At 42.3% G+C, this 19,143-nt stretch overlaps 1 protein-coding gene across 6 annotated transcripts in view; it reads right to left on the bottom strand.

Annotated features, from left to right (window-relative positions):
• The window catches only part of AOPEP (aminopeptidase O (putative)), a 243,125-nt gene that overhangs the window by 111,879 nt on the left and 112,103 nt on the right, over positions 1–19,143 (bottom strand). For all 6 annotated transcript variants that reach the window (XR_010909318.1, XM_060762070.2, XM_060762073.2 and 3 more), the window contains one exon: positions 19,021–19,081. Coding sequence is in view for 5 of the 6 variants with exons in the window: in XM_060762070.2 (XP_060618053.2) it covers positions 19,021–19,081 (61 nt within the window). In the remaining variant the exon portion in view is untranslated. The remainder of the gene's footprint in view (positions 1–19,020; positions 19,082–19,143) is intronic.

Raw genomic sequence — 19,143 nt, 5'->3', positions numbered from 1 at the left:
GATGTTGGGAGTTTTAGCTCATCAAATCACTTTTCCAAGCCCTTCAGGTGGTGGTGTTTCTTTGCACAATTATATACAGAATAACTATATTCAGAAATGCTATCTGGGAACCCCTACCTACTTAAAGCAATTTGCAGGGTTATTGACCATTCCTGATGACAGGTCTCACCTGTACTATTCATATGTATTTTGCATGAACTGGATAGGTATGTGTCGGTACATCACCTGAAAGCACATAATGTAGCAAACATACTAAAGTTACATTCTCACGGGCAATGTGGAATTAGTGCACACTGATACAACTTTAACTGCGATGGTATGGAATCATGGGAGCTGTAGTTTGGTGAGGCACCAGCACTATTTGGTAGAGAAGGCAAAAAAAGTGTAAAACTACAACTCCCATGATTTCACAAAATTAAGCCATGGCAGTTGGTGTCAAATTACATTAATTTTACAATGTAGATGCACTCACAGTCTAGGGAATAATCTTTAATGTCTATGTAACAATGATGGAATGAAGATACAACAAAACATTAGACCCATTTTTTAAAAAATCTGGTCTGTCTTCAAAGCACTGTTGGATGATGTCAGCCTTGAGTCTATTGGTAGCTCTTTCCATTGAGGCAGGAAGCTGGATGATATAACAAACTGCCAGGAATCGGTATATATTATCTACACGGTTTCCCTTGCCCTCTTTCTTCTTGTATCTCATCTATAATTGGATTATGAACCGTATTTTCTTTTTTAGCTCTCTGGAAAGTATTCAGTTTAACTGCAACACGAGTTTAAAAAAGGTAAGTGCATGCCATTCAATGTACTTTTAGGCTGCAATCCTATACCCACTTACCAACAGGCATATGAACTCAATAGAGCTAATTTCCAGGCAGAGCTCATTTCCATTACATCTAGGTCTGCGCTATTAAATGTCCTTTTATTGTTCTGCATTATTTGTAAAGTGCCTTGAGTACTCTTTGGATAGAAAGGCAGGATGAAATGATTTAAATAAAATGAGAAATAGTTTGAGCACCACTATCTGTCATGGCTGCTTCACATTCCTCTAAGAAAGCATGCCAATTTAAAGTAGAGTGACTGAAAAGAATGTGACTTGTTATTCAATGCTAATGTAAGGTCCATGCATTGTATTCTATTTAGGAAGTGCAATTCACATTAGGACTGGGGTTCTCAACCTTCCTAATGCTGTGAACCCTTAAGGCACTTCCTCATGTTGTGTTGACCCCCAACCATAAAAATATTTTTGTTGCTACTATTATGGATCGTAATGTGAATATCTGATATGCAGGATGTATTTTCATTCACTGGACCAAATACCTGATACACCCAAATTTGAATACCGGGTTTGGGGGGTGGGATGGGGGGTTGATTTTGTCATTTGGGAGCTGTAGTTGCTGGGATTTATAATTCATGTACAATCAAAGAGCATTCTGAGCTCCACCAGCGATGGAACTGAACCAAATTTGGCACACAGAACTCCCATGACCAACAGAAAATACTGGAAGGGTTTGATGGGCATTGGTTTTGAGTTTTGGAGTTGTAGTTCATCTACATCCAGAGAGCACTGTGGATTCAAACAATAATGGGTCTGGGCCAAATTTGGCATGAATATTCAATATCCACAAATGTGAACACTGGTGGAGTTTGGGGAAAATAGTCCTTGACATTTGGGAGTTGTAATTGTTGGGATTTATAGTTCACTTACAATCAAAGAGCATTCTGAACCCCACCAAGGATCGCATTGGGCCAAAGTTCCTACACAGAACCCCCATGACCAAAAGTAAATACTGTTTTTCTGATGGTCTTTGGTGATCCCTTTGACACCGCCTTGCGACCCCCCCGGGGTCCCAAGTTGAGAAAAGCTGCTTTAGGACATGGTATGCTCACAGGCTCCCAAAAAAATCTACATTGAGTTATATTTCGGATTAAGGAAATATAAATGGCTTGACTGTAAATATGATGGAGAAGGGGAAATATCTCACAAAACTACAAATCTCAAGATTCCATAGTATTGAACCATGGCAGTTAACGTGACATCAGGCTGCTATGATTCTGCAGTGTAGAGGCAACCAAGATGTCTGTTTAACTATGTCGATTCTCTTCTTGCTTGCATAAGGCAAAGTTCTATCTCAGGTACAAAAACCCAACTTTCTGTATTCTTCATTAGACTGAATAGATGTGTCTTACAACTGCAGAGCCAGCTATACATCTTAAAAGGGCAGTGGGTTAATTTATTTCAAAGTGCTTAAGACATGCGTTATAACAACATCTCCAAGAATCAATAAGAGACCATCACTGGCAGGCATCTCTTTATACCTGTTGTAACCACGCTGTCTCCACTTCAATCCATCAGGGCTCTTTGATGCTGAAAACAGTCAGTCCTGATACCCACAGGAGGCTGTGCCGTCAGAAGTGAACTCAACTGCCCTCTTTTATTGGCATGCCAAGAGTCCCTGGAGACTGGAAATCTTGGCAATGGGGAAGAAAGAGGTGGAGTTCAAATATTTACTGTAAATGGGCATTGTAAGGGTTTCTCTGAAATGGACAAGCATCCATTGCCCCATGGAATTGCATTGCTTACATGCTGGGAGAGCTTTTCCTGTTTCCTGCAACAAGGAGAACAGGAGCCTAATAGTCACCTAGCAGCCAGAGGTGACTGTTATTCATTACCCACTCAGCTTCTCACAGCCACCACACATACTTTCCCAGCCTGGATGTCAACAGCCCAGCAGCTCAAATTTATTGCTTCTACAGCCTAGTTTTGTTTTTGTTCTACATAGTACATTATTGTATGCTAACCTCCCTAAACGGTGTGCTTTCCAGCTGTTTTTGGACTAAGGGTGCATCTTCACTGTAGATTTAATACAGTTTTACATTTCTTTAACTGCCGTGGCTCATTCTATGGAGCCCAGGATTTATAGTGTGGCACCAGAAGTCTTTGGAAGAGAATGCTAAGGACTCTATAAAGCTACAACTCCCAAGATTCCAGAGCCTTGAGTCATGGCAGCTAAAAAGGTGTGAAACTCAATTGATTCTACAGTGCAGGTGCAACCTGCAATTTCAATTATCAACAACCAGTATGGAGATAATGGGATTTGTAGTCTAACATAGCTAGAAAGCATTTGGTTGGGTAGGCAGCTCCAAACTTGGCTTGAGTATGCATATATTTCAATAAAGTCATAAACACAACAGCTAAAGTGTGTTAACCGAAAGTCATGTCAGATGGGGACAAAGATATTCTCTTCTCCTTGATTTGTTTCAGATGGCCAGTGAAAACATGGTGAGAGTTAATTGGTAGCTAATCTCTTTGCTTTTCTCAGGATGTTTTTGCAAAGCAGAGATTAAAATAGGCATTGAATATTGTGCGGGATCAGCTGTGTCCATATTAGGAAAATCTCGGCTCACAACCCTGTGCAAGAAAGGGCCTTTCCCCCTCCCTTGTGTGTTTATACCCCTTGCCTATGTAGGTGGGAGAGTAGGAGCTTGGGAATGTGAACTTGATCCAGCATTGACCAGCCAGGCAGCAAACTCTTATTGTTCTGGAGATACCAAACATATTTCCTTTCTGCTAGGGATAAACGCGCCCATTCGGCACATAACACAGCTTTTGTGCTCAGCAGTGTGATTAACAGAAAAAAGGCGAACCACAAAGAATATATGAGCTTTATTAAAGCTACTATAAACAACACCTTCCCAATCCAATTCATGGGCTTATTCTGGAAAGGGAACACATGTTTCCATTCCATGCTCTTGTGGGTAATGCTGTCTTTGGTGTACTGAACCACTTTGTTCCTGCATTTCTTTGTTTTGGGGGGGGGGGGGGAAACCCAGTAACTTTTCATAATTAAATTTGTGTTAAATCTAAATGCTGTGTAGAAATGTGCAGCATTAAACGCTGACCCTGGTCCATTTTACCTTCCTATAAAGTAACGATTAGCTGCAGGTAAGTGATGTCTCAAGCCCCAAGATTAAGGCAGCAACTGAGTTTTTCTTCTGGCCATCGATCAACACTAAATTTGGTGGGAACTGAACAGGCTAACTGTTCAGCTTCAGTGGAGCAGAAAAAGGGGGAAATGGTCTCTAAATGATGGGTTATAAGATACACTTCCGAGTCAGAAAGTCTGTGTCGCCAATTTTGAGAAAAGGTACCTGCCCTATAGAGTTGGAGAGATTTTCAGATAGTTCCCTCAGTTTCAATTTCTTCAAGTACAGATATATCGCATTCCTTTTTTTTTAAAAGGCTCAGTGACAAGAAAAAATAACAACATTAAATCAGAGCAAGAATAGCAGCCCAGGAGCAGAACTCAGAAATGTTTCTTTTTTAGACTAGTACTGCTAGAATCCCCAAAGGGACATGGGAATTGGGAGCTGTAGTCCAAAATTGTAACATTTGCCTCTATCCAGAAAAACCTTTACATTGTTTTTTAAAGTCTTTAGGGCATGTTTCTAGAGGCATTTTGTTTCTAGGTCAGTGGTGGGAATGTGTCCCTCCATTTGTTGTTGGCCTGTATCTGCCCATAGCCAAAGCAGAGCCTAATATGAAGCATGCTGGGAATTACAGTTCAACAATATCAGGAGAGCCATATCATTCTTGTCAAAAGACATTTTGATTTAGTCAGTTTGTTAGTAACAAATCACAAGCACCATTTTGTTTTGGTGGCAGTAATCCTATGCCACTTGTTTGGAAGTAAGCCCAAATTGAGATCAGTATGTCTTACTTTTCAATATCATCATAATCCTCACACTCTTCTCTTTTAAACAAGACTCAAAGCGGTTCGCAATAGTCACACATAATGCTTTATAGACATCAGACTTGTGCATTTTGGATTACCTCAATCATTTTTGCTGACTGGATTCCAGTAGACCCCCATATCTATTTTCGTGCACCTCCCGAAAACGGGCAAGTAGCCATTTTCGGTCTGTAGCCAAAAAATACACCTAGATCCAACCCATTGCTAACAATTGGGAATTTACGAGGCTCCCCTTTCCGTTCTTGGTACCCTTTTCTATTTTCCCTTCAAGGGAGTATGGGTTTCAGCAACGAGGTTAAGGAAGCAGCCTATCTGGCCCAATATGGGGGGGGGGCGGCTTCCCAGGCTTCCCTTCCCATCATTTTAAGCATTGTTTGACCTTATATCCTTCATTAAGAACTGGATTAAAAGCATCAGTTAAGATACCACTCTTTCTGCAATCTGTCTGTAGAGGAGACTGGGTTTAATGCTTTGTTAAAGCTGTTTCTTCCAGGCATGCACAGACTCTCTCCCTGCACAGTTTTCCAAGGCATTTTAAGGAGGCTTCCCACTTCCCAGGGAAGAAAGAGTGATTGACCTGGAACTATCCTACCCCAGGATTCCTTGAAAAGACCCTCTATTTTCTCTTGATTTGCACTGCAGGCCCTGCCTGCATTACCTTTCTGCTTTGGATTTAATATTTCCTTAAAGCTGAGTCTACTTTCTACTTTAGAGGAGACGTGGCATAGTTTTCTGAGAATGATGCCTTTCTTTTTGTCTGTTGGAATTACTATTATTAATAATAATGTTTTAGAAGTATTTTCAGAAGGAGAGAAGGGGAGGAGAAAAATAAGCTAAAAGGGTAACTCTCCAAGTTCCCAAATGTATGTACACACACACACCATCCCGCACATTCTCAATTCCCAGTCAGGCACACTAATAAAAATATAGAAAATAAAGGAAATTTAAAAAGATTCAAGAGAGGCCAAGCCATTAATATCAGATAAACAGATAATCCAGGATCAGATCCTGGGATATAGGGCGGAGTAGAAGGGGGTGCAGTAAGAAATCTTGGTTTTGGGACCAGGCTTTCGGACAATAAACATAAAGCAGCAGTTTGACTGGAAATTGATTAGCAAGACGATATGTATGAGGATACGGTTTTATGGTTCTATCAGTGAGTTTGTGGACTGAGTATTGTTTTAATGACAGGATAATTTGGTTATATTTAACTGCTATTGTTTTAACTCTGTATGTATTTATGGTTTTATACTGTGTTATTGATTGTGGCATCGAATTGCTGCCTTTGTTAACCGCTCTGAGTCCCCCCTCGGGGGTTGAGAAGGGCGGGGTAAAAATGCTGTAAATAAATAAATAAATAAATGTGGTAATTGCAGGGTTCCCCAGTGTCATCTTAACAGATGGGCATGCTGGGTGCCTTTGTGTGCCACGTGCACCCAAGGAGGCGCTGTAATCAGCTGCTACGTGGTCCCGTTATGGGCAGGAATCCATGATGGCTGGGCCCTAGATTGGCCAAAGGAAAACTGCCAAAACATCCATGCATAAGCCTAATAGACATTGCTAGAAAACATCCAAGCTATATTATCTTATGTCTGATAACAGCACAGTTTAACACTAATTATAGGAACAGCGACACACTTTTTACATTAAAAATGTATTTGTTTTTTACAACTATAAAAAATAAATGAAAATATCCCTACAAGAACATATCCCTTGCAATGGTCAATGCTTGGAAGACAGATTTCTAATAGCCATAATTAGACAATAATAATAGCCAATTATAACCTAGGCCTAATTCATTTTCCTACTCACAGGGAAATGTTCAAGAGCCAGCCAAAACAAAACTAGGCATTTGCTGAAAAGATCTGTAACCAGTTACTACAGCCTAATTATAGATACCCATTAACAGGGAACATAAAGACCATTGTGCCTATCACTAAGTCGGAAAATGTTGTGGTTTTATAGTTGGGGGAATGCCATATACCTATATTTCCAACCTTTAAAAACAGCAATTGAAAAGAAAAGCAGAAAGATTACAGCTTTAGTTTACAGACATCACATGTTCATGAATTACTCAGAAGCATACCTTAACATAAAAAAATGAAATCAGCGCTAAAGAGATAAAAATAAAGATGTTTTGAAATGGCAATTGCCTATCCTAGTTTTATTAATCCACCATCATTTTTAATTACTAATCACTTTCAGATGAGCTAGTACCATACTTTGGGATGACACTGATATCCCAGACTTGCTCTTAACTAGCAGCAATTACTTTAAGAGCAAAGGTGACGGCATCAATCACTGAAACAGGAAAAGATGGATGAAGTTAACAGGGCTTGAAATTCTTATGAGTTCATAACAAGCCTTGGCAACATTTAAATCAGCTCACAACTGGGTTGCAATACCACCTGGGTTATCATTAGAAAATGTTCTTCCATAATGGCAAACAGCCCATGACAAATATTGTGCTAGAATCCAGCAGTCAGCCAATAGACACAGAAAGTGAATTGTGAATCCAGGGCTCAGACCTGTGGAGGTCTATTGATGCTTGCGTAGCAACTCACAGCAAGTGTGTTCTAATTTTCCCAGAGCCCTAATTGATTCTTGAAAAGCAGTTTTACAAAGTACAGTTTAAGAACTGAACAAAGAGAGTTTGGAGTACAGTTGAGTATCCCTTATCAAAGAATTCTGAAATCCGAAATTGTCCACAGAGGTAGCTGAGATGGTGACACCTTTGCTTTCTGATGATTCAATGTATATGAACTTTGTATCATAACTGTGTATAAAATTACCTTTAGAGCTATGCATATACAGTGTATCCTCTCTCTCTCTCTCTCTCTCTCTCTCTCTCTCTCTCTCTCTCTCTATATATATATATATAATAGTGTTTTGACTCAGGCTCCATCTCAAGATAATGCATTATATATATGCAAGCATTCCAAAATCTAAAAAAAAAATTCCAAAATTTAGGACATTTCTGGTTTCAAGCACTTTGTACAAGGAATACTCAACTTGTAATAATTCTAAATATCACAGGATCATGCATGTCACAGGATCATGCTTAGTGAAGAAACATCTCTCAAATTGATCTACACAACGCCTAGAATTATGTCCAAAAGATGCCACAGGACATAAGGGAAATAGGCCCATAAGAACATTTTCAGTAATGGTGCACTCTGTTTGGGGGATGAGGTTTATCTGGTGCCCACATTCTGTGCTAGGTGAAGACCTCCTGTTTTCTAATAATGTTCTGATTTATCCTGTAGCAAAATCATGTTGGGGTTTTCCTTTATAATATTGCTAAAATCAGATCTTTTCTTTCTGCTTCCTCTGTTAAGACTTTAGTTCATGCCTTGGGCATTTCTCACGTAGATTACTGTAATTGTCTTTTGCTTGGTCTTCCATTATCCCAGGCCACTGGTTTCCATTCAATTTTCTGCTGCTATTATCCTAATATATTTTGCTAATATGATTTGACTATATTAGCCCACTTCTGACATCACTTCATTGGCTGCCTATTTTTTCAAGGATTCAGTAAGTTTCTGATTACAATTTTTAAAGCCCTACATGACCAAGCACCTCCAATCTTTAATCACTTGTCTGTTTTTACCAGCCTGTTTGAGATCTATGTTTTAGAAACTCTAGACTTCCCATTCAGGATTTGTTCTTCCTTGGCATGGCCTCATCTTTCTCACACATTGCTCCATAACCTTTCTGAACTTTTATGGATTGTGCCTTCCCTTGTTGTTTTTAAATGTCAATTAAAACTTGCTTGTTTTCTAAAGATTTAGGCGTTTTATTTTAATATTGTTTTATCACCGTGTATATTTTGATGTGTTCTGGTCACTTTGCTTTACTTATACTGTATTATACTTTGTGTTATACTTGGATAATCTGGTCTATAACTGTATTGCATAGCTTTCATTTACATTACAGGCAGGACGGTTCCAGACAGTGGTGAAGTCCTTTCCAACGTGTGTTTAAAAAACCCGGGTGGGGCAGAATATATTCCGCACACCACCAAAAAGGCCCATGTTTTCTGCAGGGTTGTCAACATGTTCTCCCAGTACCTACTGGGAGAATGTGGAGACAGTCCCCAACTCTTCCCCAATGCCTTTTAAAAATAAAGGAACTTGTCCAGTCACCATTAGCGTGGTGCCAGATCTCTCCTGCTGTGTAGGAATGACACGTCAGGAGAAGGGGATCTCCTTTCTCCTGGCACATCATTCCTATGCTCCAGGAGAGCGCTGGCACCATGCTAATGGTGGCTAGATAAGTTCTTTTATTTATTTTTTTAAAAAAAGGGTTTGTTAGGATTGGGGAGGGGGTTAGAGCCCTCTCGCATTTTCCAGCCTGATTCAGGCCAGAAAACGCAAGACGGCTAATTGGACAACCCCTCCAGAAGTCTCAGGACTTCTGAGTGGAGGTCCAGACAGTGGCCATGGTGGGTTTGCCCTGCGCCTTTCAAGAAGGCATGGAACAAGCCCACTAACAAATTAATTTGCTACAAAGCAGAGTTTTCCTGCTTTGTGGCAAATTAATTTGTTCTTACGTGGAGCATTGTTTGGACACCCAGTTGAGAATGTAGGAGCTCCCGCATTAAAGGGCTATCTGGATGCACCCACAGTACCCGGGTTACAAACATCCAATTTACATACGACTGCTAAATTGAAAAATGAGTGTTACATTCTGGTCTGTGCATAGATTAGCATGGGGCCCTTGGGCAACTACCCAGCATGCCCATATGTTAAGATGGCACTGGGGAACCCTGCAATTACCACATACTGAGGCCCCTTCTACACTGCCCTATATCCTAGGACCTGATCCTAGACTATCTATTTATCTGATATTATCTGGCAGTGGACACTCCTATCATCCAGACCAAAGCAGATAATCTGGGATCAGATCCTGGGATACAGGGCAGTGTAGGGGCCTGAGTGGACAGAAAAAGTGTGGTCTGGATAGGTTGGTATGGGAAAAGCAGTTCCATTCATATGTATGCCACAATATTACCTTGGAATATGTTATTCCAAGACCAAGATCCTTCTATATTGCTGCTCCCAAGGAGGTTCCATTGTGCAAAACTGCTTTTGAAACCTGCTATTAGCAGTTTGTCTGTTTTATGGCTTCACACCGGTGAGAGCACAGATATTAATGGCAAAATCTCTCAATTCTCCCAGTGCTAGTTTCAATTCCAGTAATGGTATTCATAGCTTAATTCCTTAACCATTTTCCCTTTGTTTTTAACTGTGCTATTTTGTTATTTAAAATGCTATATAAAAGTTGTCAGGAGAGTATGAAAGGAATCTACTTATTAAAAGAGAACCCCCAACTTTGAATCTACAGGAAGTAATAAAATGGGCTGTGAACTTGCAAAGAGGAAGTGCTCCATTTAAAAGTACAATAACACTGCAAAGCCTTATTAGTGCTTTGCCCATCCATACGAGATTTTTGTGTGTGTGTGTCAGGAGCAACTTGAGAAACTGCAAGTCACTTCTGGTGTGAGAGAATTGGCCATCTGCAAAGACATTGCCCAGGGGACACCCAGATGTTTTGATGTTTTGCCATCTCTTATGTCCCTGCATGGGAAGCTGGAACTGACAGTGGGAGCTCATCCGTGCTCTCCCCAGATTCGAACCTGTGACCTGTTGGTCCTACCAGCACAAGGGTTTAACCCACTGCGCTACTGGGGGCTCCTAGATAGGCTGGCAAAACACCTGCAATTTGTTCAAAAAATACTGCCACAAATCAGATGAGAAATACTATTTAGAAAACTCTGGAAGCAATCATTATATGGATCTACTCATCACACTAGAGAACAAAATCAACTTCAAATCTTGTTTCTGCCTCTTGCAGAATTCTGGGGTTTTAGTTTAGGGATGAGCCTTTAATAGCCTCGCTAAACTACAAACCCCAGAATTCTGCAGGAGGCAGCAACTGAATTTTAAGTGGAGTCATTCTCTAGTGTGATGAAGTGGTTCATTAAAAATGAGTGAACACAGGGTGGCAGTTCCAAAGAAAAAGGATTAGTGTCGAAGCGCACAAAACAATCTCTCCTGATATTTAGGGTCCAGACATAATGACTACTGGAAGAGATCATTTTACAAGAGGCATGTGCATTTGTAAAAAGGGTGCCAGTATTTACTGGCAAACTTGAGCGAAAACTATTGTCAGCAAAACCAGGAGACAGAATATACTAACCAATGAGAATTAAGTATATGAACTGATTCCATAGGACTAGGTTGGTTGTAGATTTTTTGAACAACTGAGAAAAACTTAATTTGAGCACACCAACTGTTGGTGCATCATATAACCTAAAATGTTATCACGTTGGGAGATGTCACAGTAAGTAAATGTATACTGAATGTGGGGAGCAGCCACTTTGTGCAAGAAGTAAGAAGGCTGCTGGGCCTTCGTGAGGCGAGCGGCTACCCAGGTTAGTGCACCCTGCACTTGGAAGACCCGAAGGCGCAGACGTTATTCCTGCAGGGCTTTCGCTTTCGCTTGTGCTGCTGCTTTCGGTTTCGGTTTCGGCTGGAAGAGGGCCCTTTCTGCTGAGTGGCTCTGACCCATCGTTGTGTTGCTGCCTAAAAGGAAGCCTTCAGAAGCCCAGTTGTGTTGCTGCTTGAGACCCCAACCTTGTGCTGCTGCTATTGTGTTGCTGCTATTACTGCTATTGAGTTGCTGCTATTGAGTTGCTGCTATTGTGTTGCTGCTATTGCTGGGAGCCCAGTCAGCCACACAGCCACATAGCTACGAAGTTCCATCTCAACTATCTATCGTCCCTCGGCTGCCAGGCCATTTCGTCCTATTGTTTTCCACCTGCTTATTATCCAGTGGCTCCGGTTGGAGCCCTTGAAAGGAACCTTGCTCGTCAGAGAACGATTAGAGCTTTGAGACAGATTTCATATAAGCAGTTCATTGAATAGTTGTCCCTCCTGGTGTAATTTTTTCTGTGTTCCAGCGAACTCACTAATTGGTTAACCTTTATTTAATTGGGGACAGATATATTCGGCAATTTAATTCAATTTAGGTTATTGTGAACAACAAACTGAACAGTCAATACTGTGTGGTTGATATTGCTGTGTGGAACCAACTAGCTCAACGAAATATAAAGAGAACAAAGTGAAGACTATTATTACTAACAGCTGCAGATGGGCTGAGGGCTATCAGCTGAGGAACTATACGGCTCCCTCCTGGAGCTCAAGGCCATATTTGCTAATGTCTTCCAAACTGTTGATGTTTTCCAAGCTGCTATAATCCTGCACTTTATATTTGTCCTGTTCTTATCTTGTCTTATTGATTGTGATTTAAATTACAAATTTTGTAAATTGGGAAGAAGTTACCAGGTCTAGTTATCAACAGCATTGCCAATACCAGAGCCTCCTGATAACTTTTGCACTATAAATGAATGCCACTGAGTCCAATCCTTATCCTAGTATTGTAATACTGGAGCACTTTATTACTGTGATTCATTAGCACTTTAACGAGGGGATAGTTTTCCGGTAGTTGTTACTCTAATGTTGCGCTTGATTTACTATTTTTTAAGCTGATAGTTGCTTGTCTCACCTTGCACTTTATAATTGTTGTTAACATTGGGAATGTTTCTGGAAAGAACTGGAGGGTATACCATGAAACCGGAAAAATGAATTATAATAATGGAAAAAAGGAGGATACATCATTGGGTTTGAACTTGGAGGTAACATGTAACAGTGCAATATTAGATCCTCAGAATATGATGAGTGGAGAGGGCTGGAGGGAGGGGGGGAGTTCTGTGGGTCGGGGGGCCCCCATAGCGGTGATGGTGGGAAGGGGGAGATACGGGAAAGGGAGAAGCAAGAAACCAATTCGGCTAATTCGCGAAACAACCCTAAAAAAAATTCCAAAATGTTCTCCTGACAAGGTAAACTTGTGTACCAAGGTAGACGACCCTCCTAGATTGAAGGTGGTGCTGTTGAATGCCAGGTCTGTCAATGGAAAAACGTCAACTATCCGGGACTTAATCTACGATGAAAAGGCAGACCTGGCATGCATTACAGAGACCTGGTTGGACGAGGCGGGAGGGGTCAACCTCACCCAGCTTTGCCCGCCAGGCTACTCTGTGCAGCACCAGCCGAGATCAGGAGGGCGGGGAGGCGGAGTTGCAGTAGTCTATAAAGATTCCATCTCCTTGGTCAGGTGCCCTGCCCTACAGTCAACCTTGTTCGAATGTGTCCACCTGAGGCTAGGAGACCGGGACAGGATAGGGATTCTGTTGGTGTACCGACCACCCCGCTGCACCGCAGATGCCTTACCTGAGCTAGCAGGGTTGGTCTCAGGCCTGGCATTGGAGTCCCAGCGGCTCATAGTGCTGGGGGACTTCAATGTCCATGCAGAGACCACTCTTTCAGGAGCGGCTCAGGACTTCATGGCCGCCATGGCAAACATGGGGCTGTCCCAACGAGTATCTGGCCCTACCCACTGTGCTGGACACACACTTGACCTGGTTTTCTGTCAGGGATGGGAAGATAGTGGCGGTGTGGAGGAGCTGTCCATCGCTCCTTTGCCATGGACCGACCACCACCTGATCAGGTTTAGACTCTCTGCAACTCCTAACCTTCGCAGGGGTGGTGGACCCACTAGGATGGTCCGCCCCAGGAGGCTTATGGATCCAGATGGATTCCTGACGGCTCTTGGGGAGTTTCCCGCTACCTTGGTAGGCGATTCTGTCGATGCTCTGGTCGCTCATTGGAATAGTGAGCTGACTAGGGCAATAGACATGATCGCTCCGGAGCGCCCCCTCCTAAGCAACCGAGCTAAACCATCCCCTTGGTTCACCGAGGAGTTGGCGGCAAGGAAGCGAATGAAGAGGTGGCTAGAGAGCGTGTGGCGGAAAGAGCCTAACGAGTCAAACCGAACACGCCTATGCCTTTATTTAAGGGCATATGGCGTGGCAATAGAGGCTGCTCAAAAGTCTTTCTATTCAGCCAATATTGCGTCCGCAAAGAACCGTCCGGCAGAGCTGTTTCGAGTAGTCAGAGGGTTGTTGAATCCCACCTCGAGTGGGTCTCCTGACGATTCGGCAGCGCGCTGTGAAGCTTTTGCTCAGTACTTTACGGACAAAGTCGCTTTGATCCGTTCGGGCTTTGACACCATATTAACGGCAGTCTCTGAGGATGTAACACGAGCACCTGCTTGTCCAATTTTGATGGATTCGTTTCAATCTGTTCAACTCGAGGATGTCGACAGGATTCTTGGGGAAGCGAGGCCAACCACATGCATCCTAGACCCCTGCCCATCCTGGCTGGTAAAGGAAGCCAGAGGGGGTTTGGCAGAGTGGGTAAAGGTGGTGGTTAATGCCTCCCTTCGGGAAGGCATCATTCCAGCCAGCTTAAAACAAGCTGTTATAAAACCGCTGTTGAAAAAACCATCACTGGACCCCACTCAATTCGTCAACTATCGGCCAGTATCCAATCTCCCCTATTTGGGCAAAGTCCTGGAACGTGTGGTGGCCTCGCAACTCCAGGAGTTCCTGGTAGACACGGATTATCTAGATCCTGCACAGTCTGGTTTTAGGCCGGGGCATGGTACGGAGACGGCCTTGGTCGCCTTAGTGGATGATCTGCGCAGGGAACTGGACAGGGGGAGTGTGTCCCTGTTGGTTCTGCTGGACCTCTCTTCGGCCTTCGATACCGTCGATCACGGTATCCTTCTGGGACGTCTCGCGGGAATGGGCCTTGGGGGTACTGCTCTGCAGTGGCTCCAGTCCTTTCTCGAGGGGCGTTCCCAGATGGTGTCATTAGGGGACACCTGCTCGACTCCGCGGCCATTGTACTGTGGGGTCCCGCAGGGGTCTGTACTGTCCCCTATGTTATTCAACATATACATGAAGCCGTTGGGAGAGATCATCCGGAGTTTCGGGGTACGGTGTCACCTGTACGCAGATGATGTCCAACTCTGTCACTCCTTTCCACCTGCTACTAAGGAGGCTGTTGAAGTCCTGAACCGGTGCTTGGCCGCTGTAACGGACTGGATGAGGGACAACAGATTGAAACTAAATCCAGACAAGACAGAGGTACTCCTGGTCAGTCGAAAGGCCGAACAGGGTATAGGGTTACAGCCTGTGCTGGACGGGGTTACACTCCCCCTGAAGGCGCAGGTTCGCAGCTTGGGAGTGACCCTGGACTCTTCGCTGAGCCTGGAACCCCAGGTCTCGGCGGTGGTCAGGGGAGCTTTTGCACAACTAAAACTCGTGCGCCAGCTGCGCCCGTACCTTGGGAAGTCTGACTTGGCCACGGTAGTCCACGCTCTGGTTACATCCCGTTTAGACTACTGCAACGCTCTCTACGTGGGGTTGCCTCTGAAGACTGCCCGGAAGCTTCAATCAGTCCAACGTGCGGCAGCCAGATTGTTAACAGGAGCAGGGTACAGAGACCACACGACTCCTCTGTTACGCCAGCTCCACTGGCTGCCGATCAGCTTCCGGGCACAATTCAAAGTGCTGGTGTTGACCTATAAAGCCCTAAACGGCTCTGGCCCAGTTTACCTGTCCGAACGGATTCTCCCCTATGAGCCATCAAGGCTACTAAGATCTTCCGGGGGGGCCCTGCTCTCGGTCCCACCACCCTCACAATCACGGTTGGTGGGGACGAGAGACAGGGCCTTCTCGGTGGTGGCTCCCCGGCTTTGGAACTCCCTCCCATTAGAGGTTAGATCTGCCCCCTCCCTCCTGACGTTCAGGAAATCGTTAAAAACATGGCTCTGGGATGCGGCATTCAAAGACTGAACCTGGAACCTTCCCTGTGATGGATTATGATGAACTGCGACTATGAATATGATTATGACCATGACTGGATTGACGATTTGGCGTAGGAAACTGTGATGATGTAATGATGATTTTATTGTACGGAGTTATACGATTTTAATATGTAATGAGTTATATTTGCTGTTTTATCTGTTTTATCTGATTGTATTTGATATGTTTTGTAAACCGACCTGAGTCCCTCGTCGAGGTTGAGAAGGCCGGTATAGAAATCCTCTAAATAAATAAAATAAATAAGACCTAAAATTCAAAGAAACCATAGATACTGCTGGTCTTTAGTTATTTAATAGAAGCCAGAAATAAAAAGAAAGAAATCCTGGAAGATTCTGGCAGCAGGGACAGGGTTGTGTCTGTATCGTTACTTAATAGGTGCTTTCCAGCTCTAAAATCAGCTGTTTCTGAAGTCACTGCATCTCATTTAAACTCACAGTGTGTAGTTGCTGGCATTAAGTCATTATTAGCTAGTGAAGGATGAAAAACAGCTCCAGTCCTGCGGTGAGTCACCGCAGAGGCTCCAGTACATCCTGATCTGATAAACAGAAAATTCAAAAACACAATGCTGGTGACCTTATTTAACCCAACCCCAGAAGATTTCGGGAGAATGCCCTCCTGAAATCCTCTGTGTCAGACACAAATGTTTACTTTTCAGCACAAGCATCTAATGTGATGCCCAGGAAGATTTTTTTCTGTGATCTAACCGGAAGACAGACTTGTTGCTGTGTCTGGCAGAGGGGGGAGGGGGGAGGGGGGGGGGAGGCAGCACAACACATGTGATCTGCAGAAGAAGCTCTCATTTGAAATACACAAGCCCTGTTTCAACATTACGACTCTTTTTTATTTACACCAACAAACGAGGGAGGGTAATGGTGCTATAATACAAGAAGAACAGAAAAGTAAGCATTCCTGATGCATTGGGATGCCAGTTCTGCAGGATGGCAGTCCTGGTTTTATCCCATTTGTAGTGAATGGGCTGACAGGTTGCCTTGTGCCCTCTTTGACATCCGGAGTAGAAATACCACCTTGAGGTTAGGGATGCACAGATTTATTTTTATTTATACCATGGTCATGCCAGCTTCATGTGGTTTCTGTGGCTTTGTAAGTCTGTCCAGTCATTTTGTGCAAATTTTAATGCGTGGCTAGTCCAATTTAAATTATACACATTTCCTATCAAGATTCCTGTATCTTTTTTCTTTTAATCATTACATGTCATGATTAAAAGGCCACAGGTTGTGGAGGCCTGAATCAGTGCCACATTCAAGCATTTGCAGAACCCATCCTTCCTTCATCAGCTGTGCCTCATGCTTGTCTTTTAATCATTACATGTAAGCCCACCCATTGTTACTGTGTTTGTGCAGATTGTAATTTTTATATATATATTGCTATGTATTCATATGTTTCATATATTCATATATTTATGTAACTATTATGCTATTGTCTATTGTGCACGTTTTTAGTTGTGTTTTGATTTTTCTTTATTGTAATTGTCATTTGGGCTTGGCCTCATGTAAGCCGCTCCGAGTCCCCATCGGGGAGATCGTGGCAGAGTATAAATAAAGTTTATTATTATTATTATATACTTCCTCCCTAAAGTGCACAAGACTGAATTCCAACATTCAGAAAAGTGCAAGGAGAGTGATAGATATTATATATGTATGTATGTATATGTTTGTGTACATACATACATACATACATATATCAATGAAAGGGAAAATTCTTCCTTCTCCTCTACCTTCAAACTGTACATTCAACTGTGACCTGCCTATCATTTTCCTTTTTGAGTTAGAATTTTAGAAATGTCATGTGAGATTGAAGTTAATGGCCTGAGTTCCTTCAAAGGGAGACTGGATAAAGCAAGACTAACAAGAAAGAGCCTAACTACAAACTCTGCTTAAAGACCTTATATATCTGATACTGGATATGAGATATTTTCAGAAAAAAATAGATTTGTAAAACTACAATTCACACATGTTGCCCTCTGAGTTCTAAGCCTATTTTTTTTAATGTCGCAGCACTCATGCACCCAGCTCATTCAACAGTCTACCTATTGGAAGGCTGTGAATGCTTTAGGTGGTGTTTCCTTGAGTTTTAAGTCCAGCAAAAGTATATTAAGCAGGAAGGGGTAACTCATTTTTAGATCATGAAATGCATGCAGGCATGTACAACCTGTGGTCTTCCAGGTGTTTGGGACTCCTTTTAGGATCCATAGATAGCTTTTCCAATGGTCAGGAATTCTGAGAGCTGAAGTCCAAAACACCTGGAAGGCCACAGGTTGTGCAGGCCTGAATCAGTGCCACATTCAAGCATTTGCAGAACCCATCCTTCCTTCATCAGCTGTGCCTCATCCAAGGCAGGCAGAGCCAAGTGATGGGTGAGCACATTCTCCACATTCTCTGACCCCCTTCAGTCTTGCATAAACTAGCATGTCTATTTAAAATGAACCAAACAAACATGTAGTGAGATTTATAAATCTAGCTGTCATTAATGTATGAAATAGAACTGAATTTAGAGACAGAGGCCCAAAATAGTAGATAGCCTGCAAGCATGTTTTTCCAAGCATCGATCTGACAATCAGTAAAGAAAGCCTATCAGAACTAATCCATGTTGATTCAGTCCATCCAACATATGTATGATGTTTAGAGTTCAAACTGCTGCGATGGAAATTTCACACAGAGCATCCAGTTTAGGCCTGGGTTTTAGGAATCAAAGGCACAGTATCCTTTTTACTTGTGTTATTCCTAATCTATCTGGATTAAGGGATGGCCCCTGCTTTGAGTATATCCATCCCAAGTCAGCTATCCTGTCTGGGGACCTTTCCATAGAATATATCCCAGAATATCAATGCAAAAATTCCACATTATCTAAGTTTGGACTCAGATAACCCAGTTCAAAGCAGATATTACGGGATTTTCTGGGATATAGGGCTAAGTGGAAGGGCCCTAGCATTGACTGCTGTCTTTTTATCACTTAATGAAGAATTAAACTCTGTTTTTAAATAAGAGATGTAGGGTTAACTGAACCTTCTGCAGTAAACACAATGTTAACAGGTGTGCAAGCTTTCTGAACAACTCTACTTGAACATAAAATAAATAAATACATTTAACAGTTCTTTAAATCTGCCCACTTAGCCATAGTAATTCACACACAAAAATACCTTTCAACAATATGTGAACTAGAATTCCTTAATGGAACAATTTCCATTGAATAGTATGTTCTAGTAATAAAATAAGGTTTAAGAGATTTTCCTCTTGGCAGCATCTCTTTGAGCAAAACAGAAAATGAAGCCTGTAACTGATAAAAAAAAATCCCATATGTGTGCAATATAAAGGCATAAGAGAAGACATTATTACTGGGATTTTATTTTATGCCATACCTGTTATAATAGAGAGAGTAATGTGAACAACATGCTCAACAAATTCATAATCTGGACTTTATTCAGAACAGATCTTTTGAATTTACCTTGGGGATTCCTGAGCAGTCAAGCCACTTCTGGAAAATGTTTTCTACTGATAGGCCATACCTTTCAAGAAAATGAAAAAACAACATTGTTCATGAAATATGCACAAAAGTTATGCTTAAAAA

Source organism: Anolis sagrei, chromosome 2 (assembly GCF_037176765.1).
Source record: "Anolis sagrei isolate rAnoSag1 chromosome 2, rAnoSag1.mat, whole genome shotgun sequence".
Taxonomy (NCBI): domain Eukaryota; kingdom Metazoa; phylum Chordata; class Lepidosauria; order Squamata; family Dactyloidae; genus Anolis; species Anolis sagrei.
This window is presented reverse-complemented; position numbering and strand designations above follow the sequence as displayed.